This window comes from Accipiter gentilis, chromosome 12 (genome assembly GCF_929443795.1).
Source record: "Accipiter gentilis chromosome 12, bAccGen1.1, whole genome shotgun sequence".
NCBI lineage: Eukaryota > Metazoa > Chordata > Aves > Accipitriformes > Accipitridae > Astur > Astur gentilis.
Window position 1 is genome coordinate 24,590,610 of NC_064891.1, and position 18,139 is coordinate 24,608,748.

General features: G+C 38.9%; 1 protein-coding gene across 7 annotated transcripts in view; it reads right to left on the bottom strand.

Moving 5' to 3' along the window:
* The window catches only part of WDFY3 (WD repeat and FYVE domain containing 3), a 186,763-nt gene that overhangs the window by 8,937 nt on the left and 159,687 nt on the right, over positions 1 to 18,139 (bottom strand). For all 7 annotated transcript variants that reach the window (XM_049815170.1, XM_049815166.1, XM_049815168.1 and 4 more), the window contains 17 exons: positions 17,918 to 18,081; positions 16,985 to 17,133; positions 16,592 to 16,712; positions 16,132 to 16,217; positions 15,702 to 15,782; positions 15,101 to 15,155; positions 14,618 to 14,737; positions 13,693 to 13,810; positions 12,413 to 12,519; positions 11,465 to 11,618; positions 8,867 to 8,958; positions 8,320 to 8,532; positions 4,278 to 4,425; positions 3,058 to 3,212; positions 2,453 to 2,611; positions 1,414 to 1,593; positions 119 to 301 (listed from right to left, as the gene is read on the bottom strand). In XM_049815170.1, coding sequence (XP_049671127.1) covers positions 119 to 301; positions 1,414 to 1,593; positions 2,453 to 2,611; positions 3,058 to 3,212; positions 4,278 to 4,425; positions 8,320 to 8,532; positions 8,867 to 8,958; positions 11,465 to 11,618; positions 12,413 to 12,519; positions 13,693 to 13,810; positions 14,618 to 14,737; positions 15,101 to 15,155; positions 15,702 to 15,782; positions 16,132 to 16,217; positions 16,592 to 16,712; positions 16,985 to 17,133; positions 17,918 to 18,081 — 2,285 coding nt within the window. The remainder of the gene's footprint in view (positions 1 to 118; positions 302 to 1,413; positions 1,594 to 2,452; positions 2,612 to 3,057; positions 3,213 to 4,277; positions 4,426 to 8,319; positions 8,533 to 8,866; positions 8,959 to 11,464; positions 11,619 to 12,412; positions 12,520 to 13,692; positions 13,811 to 14,617; positions 14,738 to 15,100; positions 15,156 to 15,701; positions 15,783 to 16,131; positions 16,218 to 16,591; positions 16,713 to 16,984; positions 17,134 to 17,917; positions 18,082 to 18,139) is intronic.

Consider the following 18,139-nt stretch of genomic DNA (forward strand, 5'->3'; position numbering starts at 1 on the left):
ATAGCAGGACTGCTTTTGGTACTGGCCAGGACACTGTGTGTTGGATAAACATGACTTCTGTAACTACTACTACTAAGGTGTAAACTTATTTTTCCAAGCAGTGACTCCTGGTACTCACCCGGACAACTCCATCTGAATGTCCCGTTACTATGACATTCTGGGTATCCCACTCATTCATCTCTGACACAAAGCAACACATTATTTGCTGGCTTCGGCCAGTGAAAGTGTTTACGCTTGCGGTAGGGCTGCCATTAATGCTCCATACATGGATGTAAGTGCCAGCACATGATACAATATCCCCCTGCGAAGACAAATAGCACCTTCGTATTTCAATAAAAGTCTCAGGTTTTCTTCAGCAAAAATATAAACCAGGCTCATTTTTAAGCCAAGGTCAGGCATCAAGGCTGGCACTTTTCAGGATGTTCTATTCAAGCTGAGTTTGGCCACCTAACAAATCTTTAGGACGATATGCACTTTTTTTAAATTGTACATAGAAAACTAGACTTAATAGCAACCTATTTGTTGTATTTACAGCATACAATGAGTAGACCAATTCCTCCATTTTCACAGAATAACAATCCAACAGCGTATTTTCAGTACTTTCCCTTCGGTTTTCAAAGACTCCACTCATGTTGACTCCAGTCTTTTTCACAAACATGTATCACCTTATATTTCATTTGCTTCCTTATTGGGAAAAGAGCAAGAGATGGTTCAAACTAGTGCAGAGGGGAAATGGGAGCTGCAGTCTAGAATACCAGCAACACTACAACCATCAGACTACTAGCAGCTAATAAACTGTGCCTCTTGCTACCCCCTCCTTGTATTACAGCCCCATTTTGTCTTGATTTCAACCACTACATCTGCTCCAGTTGCAGCATGGTCCATCCAGCCCTGATGGACCAGCTACAAAAAGTTTCAACTCAGGCAAATTCTTTGACATGCATGGGAGCTGGATAAAAGGCAACCTGTAACTTATAGGACCACCAGGAAGACAAGCTTTTAGGATATGTCTGTTTCCACTACAATTGTCACTGCAGCTTCATGCAAGGTTATCTTCTGCTTCCTTTAAAATAAGCGTAAAAGAACAGAAGTCAACCAAGATCATATACCAAATCCTTTGTTAGCTCCTATGGCAGGTTTGACAACCCACTTTGAACACCACACTAGCTATACTGCTGCCAGCACTGTTAATGAACCCTTCTGAGCTCGAGCTGTTCTGCATGGAATAAACCCACATGCGTCTCTGGACAAAAGATGCAAATTATGCCCTAAACCAGCTAAGTCATTTTCAGATGAGTTATACAAGTTTCGCCAAACTAACAGAAGAGCCTAGTTTGTTTTTCTTCAGTTTAATGATTTCTGACTCTTGCTACTGTTCCCACTGCACACTGGTGAACAGTATGTGGTTCTTACCGTTAATTCATTTATACAGAGTGCTGAAACTGGAGCCCTGTGACCTCGAAGCTGTGTTAGAAAAGAGAGTTTATTCAAATCCCAGATGATGCAGGTGCGATCCCGTGATCCACTCACAATTATGTGATAAGCTAGTGATGCTGTTAAGCATGTGACAGTGTCAGTATGACCCAGTAATGCCTGCAAAACAAAGTCAGGAGGAACAAGCTTCTATCAGGAGAGAGCACAAAAATTACTATATTAAACCCACTTATCTGAAAAGATTCAGATATTGTAAACATGAATATGCTATCAGAAGATCCAACTGACTTACAAGTTTCCAGTCGGCAACTATTTTCATAATTGAAAATGATAGGAGCGATATTTTTTTCCATTTAAAAAGTACTCACAAAACCATATTTCAAGGGTCTAATGTTATATAGCCTTCTACTGAAAAAAACCAACCCCAAAATGAATTTCCAACCCATTCTGCATCCTCCATCTGCATCAGTAGCCTATTTATAGGGTCAGTGTGTGTTCTAGGCTGCACCTGAAATTACATTCTGAAAACAGAAATTCTTTGTAAATATAAAATGGCTTCTATATAAACTTCTGTTGATGTTTGAGAAAAGATAAAAAAGACAAGAAAGAGCTGCAACCAAAAAGGCAAAGTCAATTGCAAGGAGGCAAAAATTACAAACATCTACTTGTATTAGACCCTGCTTTTACATTTTAGGCTTCACCTAACCCCTGGAACAGGAGTCTGTTTACATACAACACTACAATAAAGCAGATGATTTCACAAAACGTACCTGAATAATTTTGTTAACATCTCCCCATCTCTCCAAAAAACTCCTGGTAATCAACTATCCTTAAAAACGATGCAATTTTAAAGATGCATTTTGCCCACTTTCAATGCAGATCGTACCTTGACAACCCAGTTCTCCAAAGGTCTGCTGGACTCATGGTTTCAAAGCTTACTATGTGAGCAAAACCCCTTTCATAATTACTTTGATCTTGAAACATAATTTATGTAAAAGGCATCTTTACTGTATTTTACCTGTTTCAGTGTAAGGGCTTTAGCTTTTTCTTTGGAAATGCCCATTTCCCACACACACACCGCTGTGCTTGTTCCTCCAGTGATAACTAGTTTGGGGTTGGGGCAAATGGCACACAGTATCTGACCCCATTCTGACAAACATTCATAAACAATTACTGCCTAAAAATAAAAAAAAACAAAGAAGAATTACTTGAAGGATTAGTGTTTGGTAGGTTAAAAATAAAAACCCGAGTGCTACCCTGCACGATGGACCATTAAAGTAACTAAGATATCGCTGCTACCCCCTTATGCAGTTTTTCCTCAAACAGAAGCAATTCCAGCCTCTGCCATAAGACGCCTCCCAAGAGAACATGAGAGATGAGCTTTAACTGCACAGATTTAATTCATTCATGCTTTGCAGACCTGGTAAAAAATTATTATTAATTGATTTATGTCATTCTGCCAGCATTCTGATTAAGCCTACCAGATAGGGAGCAATAAAACATACACAGTACAAGCTTATTTCATTCACATGTGAAATAAATCTCCATTGGTAGATTTTTTCACTACTGAGTACTAATTGTTTTTGGTACATTCAGCACTAAAACAAATCTCAGATTACAAACCTTGTCTGACTCATAGGTACCCAGTCTACAGCTGAGGTCTGCGTAGCCCCAGGCAAAAGTTTTATTCCATGTAGGTGGGATGAGAACCTTATTCTGTTCTACTGCCAGAATGCCTTTATCAGTACACACGATCTGTCCCACAGGCTCCTTGAGCTCTAAAAAAAGAAGATGGGGTTACGTTTTACTGCTAGCACAGACAAATACTATCTCATCCCATTAAATACCTGATGCTCTGCAAAAGCAGGATATCTGTATTGGCTATGTTATACAAATCTTTGTTTCAACTGCAACAATGGCAACTTTTGCTACATTCCTAACAAATGCAGTGCTAAGCACCATCAGTAGCGGTGAGAACACTCTGAGGACCACAGATAGCTCTGATCCTACCTGTGATGCTGTACAAGGTGTTCTTCAGACAAGATGGCTGTGGTCATTAAAAGTGGTTGTACACCATTTCTGGCACAAGTAAAAGTAAGTTTTTGGTACAGATTCCAACATCTTGGCTAAGCATTCCCAGAGGCTACATTCCTGACTACAGCCCATGGTGTCCTACCTGTTTTCCCCCAAGCTTTACAAATACAGATTAGTGCTTTCTAATTTCCTGTCTTAGAGTGCAGCCCTGCTATGTCCTGTGTATTAGTACATCCTTCTCTCTTTACAGCAGGCAGGCACAGATTCATTTAATCAACTAGTTAAGAAATCACTGTATAGCATTTGCCTGCCTCACAGACAGTTAACTTTTTGTTCAGTCCAGTGTCAAATACGAAGTCAAACCCCACTTTTTTTCATCTCAGCGCAGCTACCAACACCACCCATCCTGCCAACATTTCTCAGTATTTCTTGGCACTGTGATAAAGAATCCTTCTGCTACAAAAACCACAAAAATTGAGGCTATCGCAGGCCCAGAAGCAAGGTACCCTGAATATTGTTTATTAAATTACAACTTTAAAGAGGTGCTTGGGCCCAATTTTATCCCCCTATTTTAAAAAAGTTATGTTAAACTGGCACAGATTTGGTGCTTCCAAAGCATACTTTAAGGTAGCTAAGAACATAATGCTGTAATCTCTACAGCATTAGGATATTTTAAATTTGTTTTTCTTACAGAAGTACACCCATTAATAACATTAGAACTAAGCAAAACATGGAAAAGGACAATCTTGCTGAAACTCTGAATGCTCTGGCAAAGAAACAGGAATAATTACCATGGTTTTGCAGTTTACCTTTCACTGGGGCAAGAGATGGCCGCAGGTTGTCCAAATGATGGAAAAAAATCTTGTCACTTGTGGAACCAGGGGGCACAGAGGTTCCCACAGCCTCCCCATTCAGTCGGCTTCTAACACGCTTCGGTGGGTGTGGTTTTTTAAAGAGCTGAAATTCATCAAGAAATTAATTATCATCAAAAATTACAGGTTTACATGAACACAAGCTTAAAAAGATCATCAGTATGTCCAATTTACCTGCTAAGAGTTCTGCAGGTCAGAAAATGTTACTTAACTGTTCTTAGTATTCACTAATAAGTTATGGCAACCATTTCAGTAAGACTTCAACAAATAATTCAAAATTCAACAAGGACATAATGTGCAAAGTATTTTTAAAGCTACCTCCAGCTGCAAAAGCAGTTGAAGTGAAGCAAGCAAAAACTGGAGGTGGCCAGGCTACCAAAGAACAGAGTAACAGCATAGGTGGGCATGTAATTGGATCACACGTGATAATCATGCACAAGAAATGCGTCTTAGCACGTGATCATCTTCTGCCTAGATTTTCATTATAAGTGACTGAATTTCCATTTTACTGCTTCAGTGATCATTCCTGGTATCTCAGTGTTAAACAAGCTGATCATTGCTTCTAATACGCCATGATCATCAATGATACACACTAGCTTTGTCACATGATAAATTCATAATAAACATCATCTTGGATGGTAGATGCTATGTATTATAATATGTAAATGACAAATATAAACATTGAGTGCTATTTTGTAAGACTTCAATTATTCTTTCACAGAGAGACTACTACAGCACTGAAAGGAGAACTGGAATTCCAAGGCCGAAAGTTATTTTTTCCTTACAGCCCTTCGAGATGTGTTACCTGTTGGCCTATCCATAACAGAGGGAACATGCATAAGCCTGAGGTAGCTGAGCTATGAGCATGCACACACATTTCTACAGCTCACATTTACGCTCTGGGTACAAAGGGTAACAACAGGCCTATGTACCACAGCTCTCCCTGAACTACAGCATGCCTCCCGTCTGGCTGCGCTGTGAGAAGATAGAGAGAGAAGGCACATCATACAGTGTCCACATGGACAACTGATCTCAAAAAATGCCAGTTCCAGCAAGAAACCCACCCCTTCTTTTATCCTTTGAGAGACGGTTTCTCTTGCTTGTTCTTTCTGCTCTGCCCCCCCAGGCTGTGGCTTCTCAGGACCCTTGCAGAGTTTGCAAGAGCCCTCTTCCAAATGCAGTACCAGCTCTGGAACGTTCTGCAGCACAACTTTTTAAAATGGGAAACAGTGGTGGAAGAGATGGGATAAAGAAGATGTAGTCCTCGTGTTACACATCCATGCAGCAAAGGAGTGAAAAAGCGCACAGCAGCCACGTCACTGAGATAGCCTGCCCTAGATCCCCTGTGGAAAGTCACAGAGGGTCATAGCAAAACTCTACAATTACACAGAAATGTGCTGCAAGAGCACCCACCATCAAAAATGACTTAAGGAAGGAGTTTTGATTCCCCCAAGTTTATTGCTGTCTGCTTATTTGCTCTAGCAAAGCATCATGCAATTTCTGGTAGAGATGACGAGATCATCATAGGTTTGCACCTATGCCTAAACATGCCTAACAGGCATTTGAAGATTCAGGGAGATCCTTGGACTCAGCTGCAATGCTCTTCAATTTCCCTGCTCTCAGCCCCAGTCTTTATCTGTTCATCTGGCTTTAGCTGGGCCATGTCTGATTATCATCACAACGCAGTGATTATTACTTAAGAGGAGAAAACTCCACAGCCACTACATATTTAGATTACTGAGACAGTGTAAGAAAGGAGAAGGAGAAAAGCAGCCACAGAGATGTGGTGGTGCATTTCTTCCCCCTCTCTGGGCTGATCTATGAACTCGGGAAGTCTTGCTAGGCCTTAGCATAAGCATAATGAGTTGGGTGGTTAAGCATCCCTTGGCTATACCAGGAACTCTTGCATGGGTAAGACAAGGAGCTGCACTGACTGTACCAAGGACTCCTGTTGCCTGGCGGAGGCTGGGGACAGGAGTAGGGACAATTAGTCATTTCCTGACAACCTTGGGACATATCTCAGTCCTCTCCTGACAGCCTTGGAGCATCCCCTATCTGAATCTTAAGTCATTCTCCAACAGCCTTGGAGCCTTCCTTATCTGAATTGTAACTCATGCGAAACAGTACCACCGTAACTGGAATCCCAAGAATTTGCTGATGACTAAAGCCAGTCATCTCCCAAACCTATAAACAACGGTACTAAGTGAGACCCTTTGATCTCTCCTGGACCGCAGCAGGCTGTGACCAGCATCTCCTTCCGAGTGGGACACCTCTCAGAGCTCGCAAACTCTTCAGTTTGCAAAGATCAGAGGTCTGTCGCTGAAAACCAACAAGACTTGGGCTGATACTCTTCACTCCTTGAGGCTCAATCCTTCGCCCATTGAGAAAGATGCCAAAGCATTTAATGTAAATATTTTTACTGAACTTGAGGGGAATTTTTTAACAGGCGTACCTCTTTTACTTGCTTATGTATACCTCTTAGTGTCCTTCTGCATGTCTGTGTGTACTAACATGAATATTCTATAGCAAGTATATTACAAATATTGCTTATCAAACCTAACAGGTTACTGTTGTGAACTTTATTCAACTGTGAATGAATCTCAGGCTGCTATTATACTCATATTCCCTTTAGATATAAACTGTTGACCAAGTCTGGGACTAGGACTTGATCCAGCTGCACCTAGACTCCAACAGGAGTTTAGAAAGCAAGGGGGTCTTCTCCAAAACTTGTGACTCCCCGAGCTTTTTACATTCCTGATCTCTGTACAAATCACGAGAAATCAATCCTAACTTGATTTTCCTTTGTATGTTTCTCTTCTACCCTACTGTGTCTTCGGTCTCTGTATACATAATTTTAGTTTGATTCTAACTTAATTTTTCTTTGTATGTTTCATCTGTGTATTAAGTAATAGAGTGAACCTTGCCATCACATTCTGTGAAGTTGCACTTTTATAAATTCCTATCAAATCATTTTTGCTAATACCCTTGAAGGTGATTCTTTAAGTGGTCTAAACCACTCCTTTTTGCAACAAGAGGATAGATGAGCAGTTCTTAGCCTCCCTTGAAGCAATGAGAGACAGATAGCTGTTAGTGGGTCCCCACAGGAAATACCCTCTGACTGTCCAGAAACATTATGTGCTGCTGCAGTCTAGAGTCCCCAACACGTGGGTTAGGTTCAGTGAATTGCTGAAGGTATCTGTAGTTTCTACTATACCTAGGATTGGAAAAATTCACCGATGACATTTAAAAATTTCACTGGACAGCAAAAAAACCCTAAAGAAATGCCTGAGAGAGAGAAAGAGAGAGAGAAACCCTCAACCCCCTTGCAAAACTAAAAACCCACACAGTAAAACTTTAGATTTAATATTACATTTAATAATTTAATGTAATTTGTAAACACAAACTTTAAAGCTGCACCAAAAATGTGTCTATATAGCTCCTTAACTATAGCTGTCCCACAAGAGTCAATATTCTTAATTTAAATTTTGAGGTTTTTTTTAACAGATTCTTCAAATAAAGCATGTGCCCAAGCCCTGCAGAATGCCATGAGACTGGTGTAAAAAAAAAAAAAAGAAAGCATAAGTTATTACAGAAATTATTTCATTACAGGATAACTTAAAATACCTGAACACTAGGCATTACTTCAAAGTTGCACTTTCACTGCTCCCCTCTGACTTTGCAGCAGGAACATACATTATTTTTTTTCTGATGCTGATTTTTACAGTTGAACCATAATTTGTTTTGCCTTTATTTTAAGGGCGCAAAGGGGAAAAAAAGACACTTCTAATCTCACAAGCAAAGCCCAAAGTTGACCTTCGTTGCATTTATGATGGAAACGTAAAGGATTTCACACCACTGGAAGAATATTTATGGAAAAACAGTCCCAGGAATTTTTACTCCTAAAAGACTTTCCTGTTCTATATTAACACATTTCAATTTGAGTACCATCTGGCAAATAAGAATTCGACAAAGGGTATACCTGCTTTGGTATCTGTCCAAAGTTATTAATGAATCCTATGGTAGCTGTCTCTTTTAATGGATCATTGATGTTATAGATGTCCACTTGCCCCTCATAGAAGAGATGGTGAAAGACATTTACAGCTTCTACTGCAGCAGGACCTTGCTGTTTATAGCCAAAGATCAAGTCAATCCACTCATGCAGATGTGCACTCACAAAGTCACATTCCAGAGCCTGAAATTCAAAGGGCATGCATTAAAACTACGTATACCGGTCATCAGTTGAGTCTGCTATACCTGCCACAAAGAAAAATGCAGAATATACTTTGACATATTCTTGTTATGTTTTGATAAAGCTTTTCATTGAAGGAACTCTTGCCTCAACATAGTCCCTAGCCAAAAAGGAAGGGGAGGAAACACTGGTTCTAAAGATCTTTGCAACAATTAGCCATCAACCCAGAACTCATGGACTGGCTAGTAGCGGTGACTGCATGAACCGACCTTAGATTAATATGCAGTACAAAGTCCGAACTGATGTTTTCTTTTGTCATTATTAAAATGCAAATTACCTCCCGATGAACCCTGATAAATTCACGAGGATCTCCTTTTGCCCATGGGGGGAGTATTACATCGCCGAGTTTAGTGCCATTTTGTTTGCAACCTATTTAAAAAAAAAAAAAAAAAAAAAAAGAAGAAAGAAAAATTTGGAGACAAGCACTGAAACTGCACTGCAACAGCAATGGTGACAAAAAATTATAATATATATAAAAAATCAAATTCTAACACCTTTCCATTATAAAGCAAGCCATATCAGTCTTTTCTTTAAAGTATGGTGTCATTTTTAAAAGTCAGGCAATAAAACATGAAAAATTCTGCTTCAGTTGTTCATGTAAGATTGCTTGCAGGATGAAGAATTCAGATATTCCTTGCTAGGACTTTTGAAGATGATGATAGTGTTTCAGCATATGCTCTTCAAAACAAACATTACCCTTCTAGCTAGAGGCATTGATCAGATTACTCCTCCTCAGTCTTCACAACTTCATAATGTACAGTCTGAACTCAAAACTTTTATGTTTCCCCATCAAGTGCTCTTGGAATGTGATTATTTTGCCTTTATGCTTCTATTTAAGTAAATTTCTGCTTTTCTCTCCCTGTCATGGGAAAGGCCCACCGCAGTGCATGAAAGTTAATGAAAACAACAGCCAGTAAAATAGCCTACCGCAATCACTGCACAACCAGAATCTTGTTATATCAGTATAGCTTGCACCTAAGCAGACAACCCTGCTACCACGGCAGCTCTCCGTTTTTCACCCAGAGGAATCAGCACAGCAAGGTTCATTTCCTTATCTCTTTTCAACTTCCTTGTTCTTATTCTATGAGGAACACTGGAATAAATGTGCTAGCCCCAGTTTAAAAGACGACATAATTTCCTGTATTTGGCATCTGTTTAGTATGTATATAGCAATGGCATGTCAACTGAGTGTATTCTGAAGAAAATAAATCCCAGTACAAGACAGAGTAACAGCAAACTGTACTGAGAAGCCTTGGTGGAACAGTATTTCCATCCCAGGATTTATTTTCTTATCTGTATCGTTCTGTATCAAGGAATGGAATTATTGTTTTACCCATGAGAATGGCTACACATCACAGAAGTACAGGCTAAATATTCATTTCATAACAGTGAAGAGCTAACTGCTATCCCCCACAAGCTTCACACCTAAGGACATTGGTGATTCGCCTGGGCATGGTCTGGCCACATACATTCATGTGCATCCCAGACAGCCCCCTTCCCACTCTGAACATTAAATGGTGGCACGTTACCATTACTAAAAATGTATGTGTTACAACTTCCCGATTATATTCTTGTTTTGTTGTTTGTTGCCAAGAGACAGTTCCATGCTTCCTATTAGCTCAGAGGAACATCAACAAATTTCCAAGTTTACAAGGGTACACAAGTACTACAGAAACATTGCTTGCATCACCAGACTTTGAATCATCTTCTCTCTTTATCTGAGGGGAAGGGGAGCAGGATTTGTACGAATTAACACAATCAAAAATATCACATGGTGTTTGACGGTTGTTCATAACAAAACCTTTTCTACTGTTGTTCCAAATGCTCAATGAGAATTTCTAGGACTCTGATGGTCGCAGTCCAAAATTATCAGATACAAAGCTAAGTGGACAAGACCTCAACATTTTTCTGGTAATGGCTGTACTCTGAAATACACTTCTGAGAGGTTTTGCAGGGTCTTCTTTTGGTTTTTCTTTTGTTTTTGTAAGGTTGTGCTTCCAAACTTTTACAATACATTTTGAATAAAGGATTTGAGGCCATTAAAACCTATGACTTGACTAACCTTTATTATTGCTATTAGATTCACAGCACAAAGCTCAGAAAATAAGAGCTTAATGCCACTGTTAAGAGTGACAGACATACTAAGGAACATGTATCTCCTATGGCCAATAGGTCTGAAATTTGACTCCTGTTGAATAATCACTCTCACAAAAGCTATCTGCAACATTTCAACAAAACCTTTAGGAATACTTTAAGAGGAAGTCCCAAAAATGAAGACTGTCAAACAGATTTTGCAAAGCTTAAAAAATATGCAAAAAAGATGGCAAACACTGTCATGGAATAGCAAGTTGCGTGGATTAAAATGCAAACCAGAGAAACTCCAAGTAAAACCTGATTATTTGTGTGTTTTGAACTGGTAAAAAACCAAAAATCAACTAAACCACACTACTCCAAACAAAAATCCTTTTTGGGTATTTCAGTGTCTTGTTCAGCGATTCTAAGAAAAAAGTTTGCATTAACTGCTTAAAATGAACACTCACTGGTTGAGAAAATACCTTAAGTCTGATAAATCTAAAAAAGTAATTTTGACGTATCACAGAGGAAATAAGAATTCCTGCCACACACTTCTCAATGAAACAATGAGTTCTGAATCATTCAGACTTTCAAATATAATATTGAATAAACATGTAGTATCAGCAAATACCAGAATTAGTCCTGCTTATGCTTTCATATCAGAACATGCAAGTCAACTATCATTTTCTCATGCAGTTAAACAGATCTTTTTCTGCCCATACAATGAAACACTTTTCTCATGATGCATTGTCTGACACTGCTCTCGCACCCGTACCACTGCAATCAAGCTCTTCCTGCCTACCTAGGTCAAAATTGTTGGAATTGAGCAGGAACTCAGGGAGGTAGAAGAACTCCGGGATGAGTTCCTTCACATCTGCCATATTGTGCTTAGACGCTGAATACCAAGCCTCCCGTACGCTGTGAAACATTCGGTCAGCCAGGTCAAAGTGACCACCCTGTGGGACACAGTGAGAAGCATGTCAGCATCAGAGTATCTCTCAGCACAGCAGATTTTGCCAAGAAGGCAAATCAGAACGTCCTCTGCCTAAAAGAGGCACACTACAGAGCATAGAATGTTTCTTTCTCTAACACAATGGATTTAAACAGCTGCATTACTTTTTGATACACAGTAATAGTAAACATAAAGCACTGAGATACAGATATACAGAATTTTAAGAAGAGAGTCATCTAGTCCTATTTCAAAGTTTAGTCTCTTCCAGAGAAACACAAATATTTTTGCCTAATGGCTTCAGTCTGGGAAAATACTTGACATGTAATGTTACAAACCCCATTATCCATCAAACTGGCAAACAATTCCAGGCTCTGCAAATGTTTGTTTATTTTAACACTCAGTACTAAAATGGCTCTTTGGATAGACATATTGGTTTAAAATAACAATCTTTCAACACCTCCAGCACAGAACTAAACAACTGGCACATGATCCTTTCAACAATAGACAAATAAAGCATGATGAGCAAAGCATTTTTCACAATAAAACTTGCTTTGGTTTTTGTCTGCTGATATTTTGTTCTGCATACACTTAGAAAAATGTTCAAACTACTAGAAAAAAAGTGAATTCCATTACGTCTTTTACAAAGATACATCAAAAACCTCCCAGGCAATAACAACTCTGCTAAAAATATTTCTTCTACCATATTTGATGAAAACAAAGCCAATTGATCGTATTTGTCACTTAGGTCTCAAATGTGCAGCAGGCAAGAAACACAAAGTGAGGTGATGTAATTTTTACCTGTAACCGTAAGAATATCTGAGTAAAAGGCTCCATCCGGACAAGATAGGAAGCCACTATCATGGCCGATGAATAGTGGGTCCCATAGTGATAAGCTGGGGTTTCCCCTGCAGAAGATTAAAAACCATAAACATAGAACAAATAAAGCAGTTTGGTGACAGAATCAGTACTAACTGAAAAAAAATTAATTAGTGCTGCATTTTAATTACTCTGTGACCTTGGACACGTTTAAAATTCAAATTTGTAATTTTCACTCTCAGGAATCTGAAAGCTTTATGTTTTGTCATGGACACCACTTGAGTTTTGGCTGCAGTCCAGTAGCCCTAATTCAATGGCCTTCTGCAGAGCAATACTGAAAGGTTAGTCATTTTTTATTTTAACCAATTGAAATGTTGCAGCTCAGCTATGGTGATTTCTGCTGAAGAAACTTTTGGGGTTTTTTATTTTTTATTTTTTATTTTAGTCTTATTGGTTACTGTGGAATTAAAGGCTTGGGCAGAAATATGTCTCACAATTGTTGGCTACAGATTTTGTACAGCTTTTACATTCTTAATTTCCTGGCAAAAAGTCTGCATAAATACACTTAGAACATACTGACTCATTTCTAGAAATGAATGTCTTTGCCACCTGCTGTTGTTTGATACAGAACAGCACCGCAGTAGTTAAACAGGCTTGTGTCTTCAATAAAAACACACAAGAAGAAACGTATCATATAATAGCTGCCTTGCCAAACACGCAAGTTTTATTTTCAATATATAAGGAAGCTCTGAATTCAAGAATACTTAACTTATTTGCATCTTATTCTGTGGGGTTTTTTAGCTAAGAAAATGCTGTTTCCTTAGCAAAAAAGCACTTAAGATAAGAAATGAAAAAGCTAGAGTAGTGCTAATGCAGAAGTATTCCCATTCCTTTGTACAACTTATTTTCTTGCAGCAGCACTCAAACTGTTTTAGTAGAGACAGCTGGTTGTGTGTCTGATGTCCCTGCCCATTCTAGCCTTTAGACAATGTTAAACTGTTCTGAATGTGCACCTGTTTTGTCTTTATTTTTACATATAAACAAAAGCTGTCATTTGGATTTAAAACAAACAACACAGCAAGAAAACCAATGCCCCTTTGCTCAAATTTAGCATTTGTTGGAGAGTCACTAAAAATTACAGTGGAGTTCTGCATATCCACATCCAGACCTCTTGACCTATAATATAAAAATCCATGACTCCCTCCCATCATGTGACAGGCACGTATACCCCCGCTCCTTCTGCAGGAGGTATCATTACTTACCATTGGGATCTTCCCAATCTTTGTATCGCTTCTTGTACTGGGCTAACCTGTCTTCTGTTTGAGCTCCCATGGGCTTGGCCAGGTTTCTGAATGTCTTGGGGTTGGTAAGATCCAGTTCCTTTTAAAATAAAACAGACACCAATTTTATAAAAAAAATCAAAGACCAAACAAACCCTTTCAACACTGCCGATTACCGTATTTAATACCACATACGTCCTAAGGCTGTCATCTTTGCTTTCTATATACACAGCTGATACAATATTGGATATGCTTAAAACAATCCTTCAGTCCTATCTAAGAAGTCAGTGTTTTTTATTTGAAGTCACATCTGGGCTCCGGATAATTTCTGTCCTGCTCTCCTCATCCTGTTCCCCAAATCCCTCTAATTCTGTTCTTGAATATTTGACATGCACGCTAACAATATTTTATGTTATGGTCTGGCTGGTAGCAACAGCTGCCCACAAAAGCATTAATAGAATGTTTCATCTTTTTCAAAAGCAAATTCTTCACTGTGGGGCCAGATTTCATAGTAGCCCCTACCACAGTCTTCTGGATAAGCATGCTTTCTCTGTGGGCATAATGGCCTTAGGAATATTCAGTAGAAAGCTAATGCGAAGACTTACAGGAACTGCTGCAACATAGAGAGGCAACTGCCTTAAAACAAGCTATGTATCCTGGCCCTCACCTGTCCAGTAACATCCATAAAATCAGCACAGGCAAGGACGTGCCCACACGGGACAGCCAAGAATCTCTAATATCCTACTCACTGGTAAGTAAAAGGAACATGACAAAATAGATGAATGCAAACAACTGGCGATAAAGATAAGCCTCAGTTTTACTAAGGCAGTATGAGCCAGCTGTAATATTTGCAAAACTTCCAGCATATAAAAGATCACTGACAAGGCTGACAAGATATTTTATTTACCTCTGAATCATAGTCTGCGAGGATCCAGGGAAAGACAGGGTACTGCATGAGATCATTATAGGATCTGCCCGCCAGAGTGTTTAAGTGCATCAGGTACTGGAAGTTACTGATTTCTCCTCTCTTAAGGAAGACAGATAACAGCACTGTAAAGTGTTCACTTTACAACAATCAGATGTCTACACTGCCAGACTGTCAAAGCATTCAGCTCTCCCCAAACATACAAAATTTACTTCAATATTACAATGCTCACTCTATGTTTACTACAGTCCCTCCCCTTGCATTTTCAACAGTAGAACCATTTCCTATTTGATGATGATATCATGAAATACTACAAACTAAAATGCTGAGATACACTTTCTATAGTACTATATTCCACCTGTTTGAATAAGAGGATGCAACTTACGTGCACTGATTAATTACACATAACTAAAAAATGTGGAATTTAATTTATAAAAAAAACCCAACCAAAATTTTCATACTTACTTCCCATCTTTGAGTAACAGATTTTTCTCCCACTAACGTGCTAAGCAAGCCAGACCTAATGGGAAGAAGGAAGTGCATTTTCTGACTTAGCAGTAAGATCTGGGTTATATCTTCACAAAACAATCCAAAGTTTTAAGATTAAAACTTGTAAACTGTCAGAATTAGAAAAACAGGTCTTTGTTCCTTTTTGCTTTAGCAGTGCCTTTTTTTATTTCTAAACACAGAGTTAAAATGATGCACATTAATTATGCAATTCAGGGCAAGTACAAATGTATCTAAAAGGCTGCTGATGAGGAAAATATCTTCAACAACTTGGACAAATCTAATGGCTTTGGCATTCCAATTCCTTTCAGAATGTATCTGTATACTGATAATGTTAATCCTGATAGCATATACTAATTAGTAAGAAAATATACCAATGCTGCTAACAATATTGGCACATTTAAAATAACTGGAGCACAACATCACTAGTTATTTATTTTGGTAATGCCCAATTTTAAATTGAGGTTGCAGTACTCTCCAGTGAACCCCGACCTTAATGCAAGCATCATTTATTTGAAACTGATGAGCTATAGAGCTTGTGAGGAACAGAATCACCTACCCTTGCTCTACACTCGTGTTTGGCCTCTGCCCAGACACCGACTCCGAACTGTCAGTTAGAGATGGCACCACAGCCAAAAACCTGCATCAGCAGTTAAAAGGAGATTAAGATCAGTGTTTCTGTCCTCGGTATGTCTTCTCCTTAGAAACAGAGTGCATTTAGTACAGTTACAGACTTTGTTTTGAGCAGCTACATAACATCTTCAACAAAATTTTTCCCACTGAACGCATACCGCAAGTTTTGCATGTGGGTATTAGCGCTTCCTAGTGGTTCTTTCATGCAGCACTAAGTTGCTATCAGGTTATAAATTGCCTAACATCCATCACTCTTGCAACCTGCTTCTGGTTGTTAGGTCACCATAGGTTCAAATACAGCTCAACACGGGTATTTGCAAATATTCAGATTAATGTTCTAACTCATTTTACAATACCTTTGATAAACTTTGTTTCTAACCCCTTTTTGGAAAGCTAGAAGATAGTTCCGTCCGTCTCCTGAGAAAACTTCAATTGCAATTGGCTGAAAACAAAAAGGACAAACCCATGTCAACACTAACACATTTGCTCATCACCTCTGAAGGTCAGGTGCAGACCAGTTTAGTCATACTTTAGTACATCTGACACCAAATTATGGTGAAGCAGACTTTGCTTAGTGGGGCCAGATATTTTATTTTCAAAACATTAAAATTCACTAATACACCCAATAAACTAAACCACAGTATGCCAAATGTTCAAACAAGGATGCCCAACTTAAGCACTTCAATTTCAACACAGTGAACAACTTCACTTTCCAAATACTGATCAGTTATGTATTTATTTTACTTTTAAAAAATGACAACATCATCAAAAAATTCCAAAGTTGGCCCTTCAATCCAAATACAATGTACAAGTTACCTGCAAAAGGTATCTCCTTTTATGTACTTCCTTGATATCTTCATATGCAAAAATGCTGCATGTTCTTTTGAGTTGACTTGGACCTTGCCTTGCTCCCCTAGGTATGATTGGCTCATGCATCCTGTAAATGAGCATAAACAGGCAAGAGAGAAGTGATTATAAAGAAGATAAAGTAAAAGAATTATTGTCTTAGTTCATATGAGAGCCCAGTTATAGAAACAGCTGATTTTCACAATATACCACATTACACTGAGCAATTTGTGAGCACAGAAGAAACTTCTCCTGAAGTCTTTCTGGATCTGACATTATTTTGGAGCTGAATCCTCAAAAAATCTCATTAAATACTTCTTGTTCAGCTATTAATGATTGAGGAAACTCTATTAATCTACTCACTTTGGAGGCAGTGTCTCAATATCCCGTATTTCTCTGGTAGCTGTCATGGTAAATCCATCAATGACATAGAAGTGCTCTTTCCCAAAGAGAAGCAGCCCCTCACTGGTGTCAAGGCCCTGAACCCGAGCACAGCGGTACATATGCTGAATCTGTGATGAAATGCAGATGCTTAGCAAAAGCAGGTTAACAAGTTCAGGCTCAGACTGTTGCTTTGTTAGAACAAGCCCCAGACACTGCCTTATCACTTGTAGATACAGCAAAAATTCTGCTATTTTCCCCCTTAATCAGAGATATACCTAATGCCTGCATTTAGCAGTTGGGAAGGGAGTTAAATAAAGCCTCCTCTGTATGAAATAGATTTATATATTTACCAACTTATCCACTCACACCATGCTTCTTGAGCATATTTTAGAACCTGTAGCCCACTCGACTTATGATCACAAATGTACTTACTGGTATACTTCAGACAGACAAAGTCTGAAATACCAAATATGCAGCGTGGTCGTTAACAGTGTTCTTGGGGATAAAATACTAGTTATCAATTTTTTTCATTCTAATGAAGAAAACAATTAATTATTGTCAGTCCACCAAGTTCAGTGGTTATATTTTCAATGTATATTTTCTGTCTGGACTCATTAAGCTGACAGGATAATAATCCAAGCACAAGACAGCTCACAGCTTTCATTTCAAGACGGGTTCTTTTTTCCCTAGCAGACGGAAGGAAAGAAAAAGAATGTTTCCAGTACAGGGTTTTCAGCTCAGCATCTCTTTGAACCAGAGCACACATTTGGTTTCCAGGAAGAAGCTGACAAAATATTAAGCAAATTCACCTGTAGATCAGGGAAGGCATCTAGGACATTTATTCATGCTTGTGACATGTAATGGAGAAATTCCAACACAATAAGTGCTTAGCATGTTTGAAGTACACAGTACCTTCTCTCCTTCTTCAAGAAGTCGAAGCAAAGTTGTATTGTCAGTCTTCTCCTCTTCATCAATCGAACTCCCCTCAACAATCTGATCCTGCGATTGGTCCTGGTTCTCATCATCTCCTCCGTCAGGAGCAGAGCGAGATCGTTTCAGGGGAGGCTTAACCAGGCCTGGAAAAGAACAGAGATAGATAAATAAAAACCTGGCAAAAAATTCACTTTGCAAAAC